This window comes from Panthera onca, chromosome B4 (assembly GCF_046562875.1).
Source record: "Panthera onca isolate mPanOnc1 chromosome B4, mPanOnc1 haplotype 2, whole genome shotgun sequence".
In the NCBI taxonomy this organism is placed as follows: domain Eukaryota; kingdom Metazoa; phylum Chordata; class Mammalia; order Carnivora; family Felidae; genus Panthera; species Panthera onca.
Genome location: NC_138345.1, coordinates 75,283,804 through 75,296,974, shown reverse-complemented (window position 1 = coordinate 75,296,974; position 13,171 = coordinate 75,283,804). Strand labels below are relative to the sequence as shown.

The 13,171-nt window shown below is 39.3% G+C and overlaps 1 protein-coding gene across 2 annotated transcripts in view; it reads left to right on the top strand.

Moving 5' to 3' along the window:
- CCNT1 (cyclin T1) overlaps positions 1-5,988 on the top strand; it is a 29,946-nt gene extending 23,958 nt beyond the window's left edge. Inside the window, exon 8 of one of the 2 annotated variants that reach the window (XR_013556772.2) lies at positions 3,143-3,255. Coding sequence is in view for 1 of the 2 variants with exons in the window: in XM_060657786.3 (XP_060513769.1) it covers positions 3,143-4,546 (1,404 nt within the window). In the remaining variant the exon portion in view is untranslated. Of the gene's footprint in view, positions 1-3,142 lie in introns of both variants that reach the window. The other variant, XM_060657786.3, reaches the window with a different exon arrangement.
- The last annotated feature ends 7,183 nt before the right edge of the window (positions 5,989-13,171 follow it).

The following is a 13,171-nucleotide window of genomic DNA, read 5'->3' as shown; positions in this document are numbered from 1 at the left end:
TTCCAGTTTCCCCTTTGATTTCTTCTTTGATCCATTGGTTGTTTAAAAGTGCTGTTCAGAGGCGCCTGGGTGGCACAGGCAGTTAAGCATCTGACTCTTGGTTTTGGCTCAGGTCATGATCTCACGGTTTGTGGGTTTGAGCCCCCCATTGGGCTACGTGCTGGCAGGGCGGAGCCTGCTTGGGATTCTGTTTCCCTCTCTCTTTGCCCCTCCCCTGCTTGAGCTTTCTTTTTCTCTCTTAAATAAATAAATATTTTTAAAAAGTGCTGTTTAATTTCCACAATTTTGTGAATTTTCCAGTTTTCCTTTTGTTACTGATTTCTAACTTTATCCTGTTGTGGTCAAAAAAGCTAATTTGTATGGTATCTGTCTTTTAAAAATCTATTGAGACTTAATTTGTGGCCTCACATATGGTCTATCCTGGTAATTGCCCTATGTGTACTTGAGAAGAATGTTTATAGTGTTGTTGGGTAGAGTGTTTGTTCATATATGTCTGTTAGAGCTAGTTGGTTTATTTTTTAAATTCTCTGTTTATCTTTTGTTGGTTTGTTCTGTCCATTGTTGTGGGTAGGTATTGAAGTCTGCACCTATTAGTGTAAAACTGTCTTATTTCTTCCTTCAATTCTGTGGGTTTTGCTTCCTGTATTTTGATGGTCTTTTATTGGGTGTGTAAATGTTTATAATAGTTATAGTTGTTGTATTGAGCCTAGTATTAATATATAATGCTCTTTTCTCTTGAAACCTTTTTTATTTTTTTTTTGAAAACTTTTTTGGTTTTAAAGTGTATTTGTTTTATATTAGTGTAGCCACCCTTGGGGGGTGCCTGGGTAGCTCAGTTAGTTAAATGTCCTACTCTCAGTTCTGGCTCAGGTCATGATATCACAGTTTGTGAGTTCGAGCTCTGTGTTGGGCTCCAAGCTGGTAGTATGGAGCCTGGTTGGGATTCTCTGTTTGCTCTTCCCCCACTCACACACCCATGCAGTCTCTCTCTCTCTTTCTCTAAATAAATAAATAAACTTAAAAAAAGTTAGAACCTTAAAAAAAAAAAAAAGTATACCACTAGCCACCCTTGCTGTCTCTTGGGTACTGTTTGCATGGTGTATTTTTTTCCCTCCTCCTATTTTCAAGTTTGGGTCTTAGGATCTCAGTTGCTTGTAGAGAGCGTATATATAGTTGGACATATGTTTTTATGCATTTTGACAATTTAATCTATTTACACTTAAAAGTAATTATAAATGATATCATTATGCTTATGCTATTTGTTTTCTATATGCCTTATAGTTTTTTGTCCCTCATTTCTTGCATTACTGTCTTCTTTTAGGTGATTTTTCCATAGTGAAAATTTTAAATTCTTTTCTCATTTCCTTTTGTGTGTATTTTATGGCTATTTTCTTTGTGGTTCTCATGAGGATTACATTTAACATCATAAAGTTATACTAATTTGAATTTATATTGGTTTAACTTCAGTAACATACATACAAAACTCCTCCTTTTAGCTGTGTCCCCACATCTTTTGATTGTTGGCTGTCACAAAGTTGTATCTTTAAACATTGCATGCCCCCAGAACATAAACTAATAATCCTTTTAGATGCATTAGGCTCTTAAATTATATAGAAACTAAGATTTGAATTACAAACCAAAGTTACAGTAATAACTAGCTTTTACACTAATAATTGTGTTTTTTCCCTTAAAATGTATTAAGTCTCTTAAATCATGTAGGAAACAAAGGCACAGTTATAGACTATTTTTTTTGAATTTTTTACAATGTTATTTTGAGAGAGAGAGAGAGAGAGAGTGAGCCCCCTTCATGGGGCTCAAACTCATGAACCGTGAGATCATGACCTGAGCTGAAATTAAGAGTCGGGAGCTCACCCAACTGAGCCACGCAGACTCCCCTAAGGGAGTTATTTTAAAGTCTTTGTGTAGTAGATCTGCCATCAGGTCTTTCCCAGGGGCATTTTTTTGTTGATTTATTTTTTTTCCTTATGGGCCATACTTTCCTGTTTCTTTAAATGCTTTGTGATTTTTTTGTTGAATGCTGGCCATTTGAATCTAATAATGTGGTAACTCTAGAAATCAGATTCCCAGGGTTTTCTGTTTTTGTTATTGTTTTTGGATGTGGAGTGGATTTGATTTTGTATGGTGTCGCTGATGAGGATCAGCCTGAGGTGTAAACTTAAGGTATTCTCACTTCTTTTCTGATCCTTTCCCTGGGAATGTGTGGTCCAAGTTTTCTAATGTCCTGATCTTTAATGTCTGGCTCCCCAAAGGGGAAAAAAGCAAAAAATGAAGAGAAAGGATGCAGGTGCTTCAGATCCCCTGGAAGTTACTTTAGCCAGAAGGGGAAGAGCTTGCAACAGTGGAGGGAGGCACAACAACAGTGGCTGCTTGCCTCTTGGTCTGTACCTCTGTGATCAGAAGCTGCAATCAGGGGTCAAAGCACAGAGCTTGATATTTGTAGGATAGTCTTTTGCTGGTACTGGCTTCCCCAAAGTGTGTGCAGGCTATTCCAGGAGCAGGTGCACAACTGCCTTCATTGTGGCTGGGGTAGGAGATGGGTAGTTGCTGATGTGCTGAGAGATGAAACTGATATAAATTAACCTCAATTTACTGTCCAAGGCTTGCCCCAAAAGTTGCAAGCCTTCAACGGACTCCAGAATAGTTACATCAGACAGATTCTGCCAGTCCAATTGTTTTCTAGGTGGGGAGACAGATTCCTGGTGCTTTCTACTCTTGACATTTTCCCAGAATCCTCCTCTTTTTTTTTTTTTTTTTTTTTTTTTTTATGGCTAAGCACAATTTCATTGTATGTAAGTACCACATTTTGCTTATCCATTCACCCATCGATGGATGGACACTTGGGCTGCTTCCCTATCTTGGCAGTTGTGAATAGTGCTGCAGTGAACATGGGAGTAAAGAGATCTCTTTGAGATCTGTTTGTATGACTCTTGATTGAAGGTTTTTAAAATCTGACTTCTAGTGGTTATAATTATTGATCTCAGAGTAGCCAACTGCCTGTGCAGTATCTGAAACTTCCAGTGTTTCAGCAAGCAGTCTTCTTATTTTAGGTTGTGCTTATTTGTTTTTGTTTTCCATTTTATAAATTTCCTGAAGTAAAGAGATGTCATCTGCTTCATTCTAGGCATGCCAGGCTCCCAAGAAAACAAAAGCAGATGATCGAGGAACAGATGAAAACACTTCGGAGCAGACAATTCTCAGTATGATTTCCCAGAGCTCTTCAGACACAACTATCGCAGGTTTAATGAGCATGTCAACTTCTACCACAAGTGCAGTGCCTTCCCTTCCAGCCACTGAAGAGTCATCCAGCAACTTAAGCAATGTGGAGATGTTGCAGGGCGAACGTTGGCTGTCCTCCCAACCCCCTTTTAAACTGGAACCTGCTCAGGGTCATCGGACTAGTGAGAATTTAGCACTTATAGGAGTTGATCATTCTTTGCAACAGGATGGTTCGAATACATTTATTTCCCAGAAGCAAAATAGTAAGAGTGTGCCATCAGCTAAAGTGTCTCTGAAAGAATACCGTGCAAAGCATGCAGAAGAGTTGGCTGCCCAAAAGAGGCAATTAGAGAACATGGAGGCCAATGTGAAGTCACAATATGCATATGCTGCCCAGAATCTTCTGTCACACCATGATAGCCATTCTTCAGTCATTCTGAAAATGCCCGTAGAGGGCTCAGAAAACCCTGAGCGGCCTTTTCTGGAAAAACCTGACAAAGCAGCTCTCAAAATGAGAATCCCAGTGGCAAGTGGAGATAAAGCTGCCTCTTCAAAACCAGAGGAGGTAAAAATGCGCATTAAAGTCCATGCTGCAGCTGACAAGCACAATTCTGTAGAGGACAGTGTCACAAAGAGCCGAGAGCACAAAGAAAAGCACAAGACCCACCCATCTAATCATCATCATCATCATAATCACCACTCACACAAGCACTCTCACTCACAGCTTCCAGCTGGTACTGGGAACAAACGTCCAGGTGATCCAAAACATAGTAGCCAGACAAGCACCTTAGCACACAAACCCTATAGCTTGTCTAGTTCTTTCTCCTCTTCCAGTTCTACTCGTAAAAGGGGCCCCTCTGAAGAGACTGGAGGGGCAGTGTTTGATCATCCAGCCAAGATTGCCAAGAGTACTAAATCCTCTTCCATAAATTTCCCCTTCCCTCCTCTTCCTACAATGGCCCAGTTGCCTGGGCATAGCTCAGACACAAGTGGCCTTCCCTTTACACAGCCTAGCTGTAAAACTCGAGTTCCTCATATGAAACTGGACAAAGGGCCCACTGGGGCCAATGGTCACAACACAACCCAGACAATAGACTATCAAGATACTGTGAATATGCTTCACTCCCTTCTCAGTGCCCAAGGTGTGCAGCCCACTCAGCCCCCTGCATTTGAATTTGTTCATTCTTATGGTGAATATCTGAATCCACGGGGTGGTGGAATGTCCTCCAGGTCTGGCAATACAGACAAACCCCGGCTCCCACCTCTACCATCAGAACCTCCTCCACCACTTCCACCCCTTCCTAAGTAAAGAAAAAGAAGAGGAGAAAAAAAACTTCCATAAAAACAACTTTTTTTTTTTTTTTAACTACTGATTCTGGACTAAGGAAATTACTTCCCTCATGAAATACGTCACCCTTCTTGGACTAGGGAATAAATGAATATTGACATGCAGGTGGGAGGGTGGTAGAGGGGCTTGGTTATATTTACTGCCTCAGAAATTTAACTATTTTATTATAGTTTTTACTGGTATTAGAGAGGTGAGAATGTGTTAAGCTGTGAAGGATTAAGAGTACTTTCTCTGTTCTTGGCCTCTCCACCTCCTAATTAGATCGATTAGAGTTGATGTCTTCCCTCTTCTTGCCAGGACTGAAATATGGAGGGTTGGTTTTATCAAACAGTTGTGGATCCTTTTGGTGTTTAATATTATCAGAAGAGAGGAAGTATTTAAACGTCAAAATCTTTTAAGAGACTTTTAAAAATAATTTAAAGAAAGTAAGTTATCTGTTTAGTTTTTTTTATATCATTGGGGAGGGGATAGGGATTTTGCTGTGTGTATGAGATACATAGCAATGACTCCTGGGGGGTGGGATTGGAGGGTGGGGGGTGTGTAGGGGGGATGGGAGGGTAGGCTTTGGCCTTGAGTTCTGATAGGCTCCGGCCACTTGAAGTGTTGAGACCTTTAAGTGTGTATGTAAGTGTGGGTATGTGCGTTTTTAAGTATGTGTGTTTAAAAATCATGTTTTATCTTTCCTTCCCTGTCCCTCACCATTTTCATTTCCCAACAGTCTACTAGAGAGAACACGGTGTGGCCTTTAGAACATAAAGGAAGGAAGAGGCATGTGTTTAACATGGTATTTTCCCATTTCTTTATGTTGTAATTGACTGGTAGCCTTCTAAATTCTAGTTTGGGCAAGTGTAGCCAGTGCCCTGACTCTGGACTCCATTATAAAAACTTTTACCCCCCTTTTCCTTTTGATGCAGAACAAAGGTGGGGTTGCGGAAGAAGGATTGGAGAGCAAGTCTGGCTTCTGCCCTACAGAATTGGGTGTGTCTTTTTTTCAAGTTGGGCTTTGGGAAAGTGTTCAAGTGAGAGCAGTCTCAGGGTCTCTGAAGGGAAGGGGGATGTGCTGTATATCCTGCCTATGAAAGCCCAGACCATATATGAGAGTAGTTCTGGGAGAAGCCATGGAGCTAGAGGATACTGAAAACAATGAAATTGTGATTGGGTATTTTTAGGATATTGTGTTTTAAATTACATTATGAATGTAAGACTTGCTTTTTATCTGTATATCTAAAGGGAAACAGCTGCATCCTTAATTTTTGCAAACCTATATGACTTCAGAGATTAGAGCTTGTGAATTTAACAGTACTGGTGTCATGAGGGTGAGCAAGCCTAGCCCACAGGTACAGATTGTTCATCTTTGGTGGCTTTAGCTTCTAGGCAGAGGTTTTTCAGGTTTCTAAGAATTTTTTTTAAAAAAATGGATTAGGAGTCCTATTCTTATGGGTGTTTGACTATCCCAGATTTCAGGATAAGTGGTATTCAGGATCCTAGCACTCAACACTTTTGCTGAGGAAAAAAATTTTTCAAGGGGCTAGAAAGCATTCTAAGCCAAGTTGTGTAACTGAAAATGCCACCAAGCTACAGATCATTTGATGTGATAGTCTTTGGTCTTCATGGTATTTCTTGCTATGGAAAAGATGATGCAATTTGAATTTGTCTTCTTGTTTTTAATGCAGCTTCCTTTACCAAATATTCTTTATAGAGAAATTGAATATTTTTCATTGGAAGTCATAGGGAGACAGGAGTTGTACATGTGCTGCTGCTTGCCAGGAACAGATTGGGGAGAAAACCAAGGCAATTGGAATTGTTGATGCACTGGCCTAATGTAGGAAGGAATTTGTACAGTAAACTTTAAGGTGAATTAGTGTCCTGTATCTCTGCATATTTGAACTGTCTAGAGTGCCTGCCATTGCTGTGTAAAATGAGCTCTCTGCTGATCTATAAACCAGTAATACTTTTGACTTGGAATGTTACTTCGTTTTTACAGATGGCATTTTCCTCTTTCTCCTTGATATTTTCTGTGTTGTGCTATGTAATTGGTAGATTTATGATGTGCTTACTAAATTTAGGCTATTTGTTTAGATTTTGTTTGGTGGAGTCTGCTCTCCTTCCTGACCTTCCCAAAAGTTTATTTAGTTTGGATTTGTGTCTTGGTGGAATTGATCACTGATTTGATTATGAAAATACCTTTTACAGTGTTCAGTTTTTCTCATCAAATGCCACATATTTTCTAATCATATGCACTCCCTTCACCACAGAGGCATACATATCCATTTGGCCTCCGAGCCGTTCTCCATGGCAGTCTGTAGTTAGTTCCTTAGACCTTTTGTCAGGAGTAAACTAGAAAAAGTGCTTTTTAGAGCCTGAGGGCTGCTTTCTGCTGTGTAGTCTGGCGTTTGCACTAGTAGATCATTGCTGATATAGGTCAGTTTAAAGACTTCTATATTACTGCCTCCTGATACTGTTTTAAGATACCTACAGTGTTTGCTTTTAGATCTGTTCATATGTCATGAATGTCCTATGTGCTTTGCATGAAGCTGCTGGATTTGGGTTAGCAGATGTGCCTGTCAGCTAGCATGCATATTGTTCAAATTAACATAGATTTAGGCTTCAAAGGGTAGTGTGGTTTCTAAACTCTGTGTTTTCTCTATGCTCACACCTTCAAAGGGTGAGAATGGGATTTATACATCCAAAGTTAGTCTAGTTAAACATGGGTTTTTTTTCTCCTTTTAACCTAGACTATCAAAAGGATAAGTGGTGGTAAGCAGGCCCGGAGCTTCAAGTTCTATAAATCTCATTACTAAAACCTTGCTTGACTCTCATGTTGGCAAAAACAAACACCTGTGGAATGTCCTTAGCGCTTTTAATCAGATACCTGTGTTGCTGTTGACTGACCTCTAGTGAAGCATTAATTTAAAGCTAAATTGGTCTTCTGCAATATCAGTTATGCTTTTTGGGTTTAGAAAATACGTAGGACTTAGTCTAAGTTTCTCACTCATGAATCAATGTGTTGCAATATCTGAGACTCTCAGTTTCTTCTTTTTTTTTTTTTTTTAAAGATTTTAGTATTTTGATTCAATATATCCTTTGTCATAGTTACGTATTATTGGCTTCACCAGGGTTGATAGAAAAAAAAAATTTAAATCTCCAGTTGGAAACAGCAATGGATTAGGGTATAGAAATAAAATCATGGTAACATCAGTGCTTGATTTCCTTAAACTTTTGCTACCTAATTCCCCGTATTGAAAATGTATACCCCTCATACTATGCTTCTGGACAAAGGCAATTAGAGGGATCTTATCCCAGTATGGTAGGATTTTGTGTTTCCCACAGATACACAGGGACTGTGGGAACTTGGGAACAAATCACTTCTTTAAAGGATTATTCTTTTGTTGATAAGTTCTTTTGATACTAATGGTAGGAAAAGGGATATTCTAGAACATCTTGAAGTTGGAATACAAATGTTATTCTCTTGGGTTTAGGAGAATTTAAGCAGTCTATGCAACCCCTCACATGGTGAGAAATAAGCCCTCCGCAGTCCCACTAAGCTTTCAGTGACTTCAATACCTCCCCAGATTTCCCATGTTGCTGCTTTTTAACACCCAGCTTTTAACTGAGGTTTGCTCCTGATGGTTTAAGAAATGTTCATGTTCTATCAGAATATCAAGTTTTATTTTGTCGTTTTATCCCTCTGTGGGTGTGAGTTTGAAACAAGCATGGTACTGCAATCCTACCTGATAGAGTGGCCTGGAGTGAGAATTATTTTCTAAGTGGGAGACCCTTCCATTTTAATGTTTCTAAAGTTTTTAATATGAACTTGGCATTGGAAAAGGGAGGGAAAGAAAATGAATGTTTACTAAAAAGCAGTGTCTGCTCTTCCCCTTTGTGAGTGCATATTTATGGTTGAATCAAAAGAAGAGAAAGACTCGGGTTTTCCGTTGCCACGTTAAGCGTGGAGAGGGATGCTTGACAGCATGCTAATTGAAGCCAGAGCAAGTATGTCTCCATCAGGTTATCAGGAACTCTTCAGTCGAATGCTGAGGAACTAACTGATTAGTGGTTGATCACATTGGAAATTGTTGTAAGATGGAAGTGCTGTCTGGGTTAAGCACCCAAAGAAAAGAATGTGGCAGCCTAACTTAGTGTTAACCTAGGTTTCTGGATTTGAAACTGACCTTTCCTTATCCTGTTCCACACACCTGAAACTGTCCGTTTTCTTATCAGACCAAAGAGCAAAGAAGAAAAAAAAAAAGTAAAATACTTTACCAATCTATGTCACTCAGGTACAATTTTGTGGTAATATTTTTGTCTGTTTTCTTTGTATTGCTCTTAAGAGTCCTTTCTCAGCATACTATTCTGCTGTTGCCTCTGTCCTCCTTGGGGCACCTCAGTTCTGGATGCTACCCCTGGGATCTCTACTGTTGTTATGTGATTGATAGTATGTAAGTGACCATTACAGTAAGGGCTCTTTGTAAAAAAATTCAAAACATTTTTAAAAAATTTAAAAAAGGATGTTGTATACATTTTATAGTCTGGCTATCAGTTTGATATCTTGCTGTCAAGTATGTTTCTCAATATGTATTTATCCATCCCATCAATAAATGTTAATGATAAAACACTTATCTGATTGTTGTTTATGTGTCCTAAGTCTTCAAATTAGTCTTTAACTGTCACCTTATTGTTATGATTACAGTTTTTAGTTTTGGTAGTAGTATGTACTTTCTGACTACACAGGATCCTGTGTGAATTGAGTTCATTGGAAGGACCTAAGATCTGGTGGTCACAGTGAACCCGGTAGTATGGTAGTATGGTGTAGTCAGAGGGGGAAAAAACCCTCACTCAATAAAGTATTTTTGGTGGTGCTTGGAAAAATTGATAGTGAATATTCTTTCTGGGACATGTAAAACCACACATATGTAAATTACACATTTAAAGGGAAAGGATTTTATGCTAAAATACTCCCAAATTATAACAAAGTTAGAGGAAGCTATAGTTTAAAAACTAAAAGGCGGGGCCTCCTGGGTGGCTCAGGCTGTTAAACATCGGACTCTTGATTTTGGCTCAGGTCATGATCTCACGGTTTGGGAGTTCAAGCCCTGACTTGGGCTCCACACTGACAGTGGAGAGCCTGTTTGGGACCCTCTCTCTGCCCCTCCCCCCCCCCCCCCCCTAAAAAATAAGTAAACTCTACAAGGAAAAAAGATCAATTTAACAGAATGATGTACACTTCTGAAAAAAAAATCACTTGAGTTCTGGTCATCCTTCCATTTTCTAAAATATGACAACTTAGGATTTTTGTTTGCTGTACCTCTCCTAAAACTTTTGTGGGAATTGCTGACATTTTAAGAATTCTGGTCTGGTTTGAATGGCAGAGAAGAGAAATAATGTAAAGATGGATGATACTACAAAGTCATAAGTTTAGTGATTTCTCTTTGTTAGAGTTACTATCAACTGTCATCCTTGGGAATAGATGAGGTATAAATCAATATAAAGGTGGTGTGCAACTGGATCCCCATTAATAGGGCTTGTTAAACTAATTGATAGAATTAGGCTTCATCTTCTAATGTTTATGTGATGATGGTTTCCATGACACTTGATAGCTGAATAAGAATGGCTTGATCTCATTCATTGTTCTGAGGAAAGTTTGAAGCCCCTTCTGTGGACTGCATTTACTGTATAAGAGGCATGTGTTCACTGCAATCTGTAGCTCTGGGGCCTATTTCTGAACTCATGTGGTTTATGTCACCTGTCCTATGTGTGCTACCTTTTTGCACCTTTTCTTCATTTCACATAACACAAAACCAACAGGTAACCAAAAAGCCACAGCGATAAAAGCAAGTTAAAATTGAATACTAGATCAACCTTTTCTGAAGAGTAGTTTCAGGCACTTTTCTACCTTACATTTATTCCTTCATTAGAAAATAGTACCTATCAGGGGTGCCTGGCTGGCTCAGTCGGTTAAGCGTCCGACTTCGGCTCGGGTCATGATCTCACAGTTTGTGGGTTCGAGCCCCGCATCGGGCTCTGTGCTGACAGCTTAGAGCCTGGAGCCTGCTTCCAATTCTGTGTCTCTCTCTCTGCTCCTCCCCTGCTCATGCTGTCTCTCTCTCTCTCTCCTTCAAAAATAAATAAAAACATTAAAAAAAAAAAAAAAGAAAATAGTACCTATCAAGTGCTGTGTACCGCTTACTGATGGGGATATGGCGGTAAGCCACAAACATCCTTCCCTCACAGAACTTACACATTGTAGTTGTAGGGGAAACAAATAAATAAGTAGAACTTAGTATGTTAGATGACAAGGACTTTGGAGAATGTAAAGGGGAGAAGGAGGGATAGAGATGTTTTGTGTGTGTGTAGGTAAGGCTCTCGAAATCAGAAATAAGATGGCTAGGAAGGAAGGCCTCGTGAAATTACAGTTCAGCAAAGATCTGGAAGAGGTGAGAGCAAGCCGTGAGAATAGTTGGGGTAAGAACTTTACAGGATCATTCCAGGAAATAAGTGCAAAGGTTCTGAAGTGAGAATACACTGGCAGGTTTGAGAAATAGCAAGGAGGCCAGTGTAGCTAATATGGACATAAGTGAGGAACAGAGAGTAGCAGGATATGTGGTTAGAGAGGCAATGGAAAGCTAGATACTATAAGGCCTTGTAAGCCATTCTGTAGACAGTGAAATGCACCATCGAAACGCTTTGAGCTGACAAGTGACAAGATCTGGCTTAGGTTTTAAAGTGTTCATTTGGACTGCTGTATTTAAGATGGATTGCATGAGTCAAAGCTAAAGGGGCTTTCACAATAATTAAGGTAACAGATGAGAGTGGCTCGGACTAGGTAGTGAGAAATTACGTATCTTGAAGATGGAGCCATAGGATCTGCTGTAAGGTTGGAAGAGAAGTCAAGGATGATTCCCAGTGCTTGGCCTGACCAACTGGAAGGATGGAGTTGTCATACTGAGATGAGAATGACTATAGAAAGAGGAGGAGTTTGGCATTCATTCATATTCATTCTGTCTCTGTCTCACATGCATACCTTTCTCTAGGACTGGTCCCCAAAACTCCAAATTCTGAAAAACTCTCAAGAATTCATTTTTGTGGGGCACCTGATTTTGTGGGGCCTCCTGGTTCAGTCAGGAAAGCATGCGACTCTTGATCTTGGGTTCATGAGTTTGAGCCCCAAATGAGGTTACTTAAATAAAAAAGATTAAAAAAATTCATCTTTGCCAATTTTTCTTTACAAAGATCCTCAGGTCCACTTTAACCTATTTAATGCCTAGCAGAGTGTTCAGTGGATTACAAACAGCCATCTACTTTGTTAAACAGCACAAAAAGTTTGCTAACATCTTGACCCTTCAATAATATCTGCCCTCTTACTCACTTAGAAGGAAGTGGCTCTACATAGCAACTTTTTTGCCTTTCTTGGATTTAGCAGGAGGGTTTTATTTCAACTAAGACCTATGGTAGACCTAGTTAAAGTCTGCTGTATCCCTATCTAGTTCCTAAAGCCTCTTTTCATTGTTCAGTATAGTAGAGTTTTAATATCCCTTTATGATATTACCACATTTGGTTACAGATTTTTTTTTTTTTTTTAGGTTTTATTTTTAAGTAATCTCTCTACCCAACGTGGGGCTTGAATTTACAATGCCAAGTTCAAGAGTTGCATGCTCTACTGACTGAGTCAGTCAGGTGTCCTTGGTTGTAGATTGATTCCCATATTTTCTGTAATGTGGTTTCCTCCAGTTAGTTTGGAGTTATAGAGTGTTTATAACAAATATCTTCTTTGTACCCCTTTTGAAGGTCGGAGTGTTTGCTTATGTGTATAAATCACAGTTGCTATTAATATTATGTTTGTATTGCATCCACAATCTCAAACTGCTCAAGCATGTTTACTTCAAAAGAGCATGGTTATCTTTCCTGTTCTCTCTGTATGTCTAGTGCATGGCACTTAGGCACTCAGTAAATATTTCTTGAATGAATTTCAGTAATGGGCCTTCTAGGGATGCCCTAATCTGGAATTGGCATCTCCTCTACCTACTCCACCTCCCATTTTTGTTTTAATCCCTTGTGACTAAGCTGACTGCTGTTGTTGGAGCATTGTAGATTCTCTATACTCACCTGCACTGTGAATCATACCTGCTCATTGGTACTGGAGAAACGTTTTAAATGAAACTGACACTAGATAAAGAAGCTTTGGGAATGTTGGGATGCAAAAAAGATCCAGAAGGGTTAGAGGGAAAGATTGTTGGTTCATTTCTACAAGAGGTGTGGTGATGAAAAAAGATGTTTTTAACTAAAAATTGCTAACGTATGATAAAATTGGGATTGTGTCTACCATTTCTATATACCTCCATTATTTAGTATGAAATTGTAGAGAATTTTCAATAACCAAGGCCTAAACCAGAACTCATATTTCCTTATTCTCAGTCCAATGCTCTGTACTATAAAGGGATAAAGAATGAGGGTTGGGTTCAAATTCTCCTTCTGCCATTTACTAGACTTAGGCCCATTCTATTCCTTGGTTATCTTATCTGTAAAATGGAAATAATAGCCTCTGCCTCTTAGGGTTGCTCTGAAAAATCAAGTGTTTAATTTCCCAGA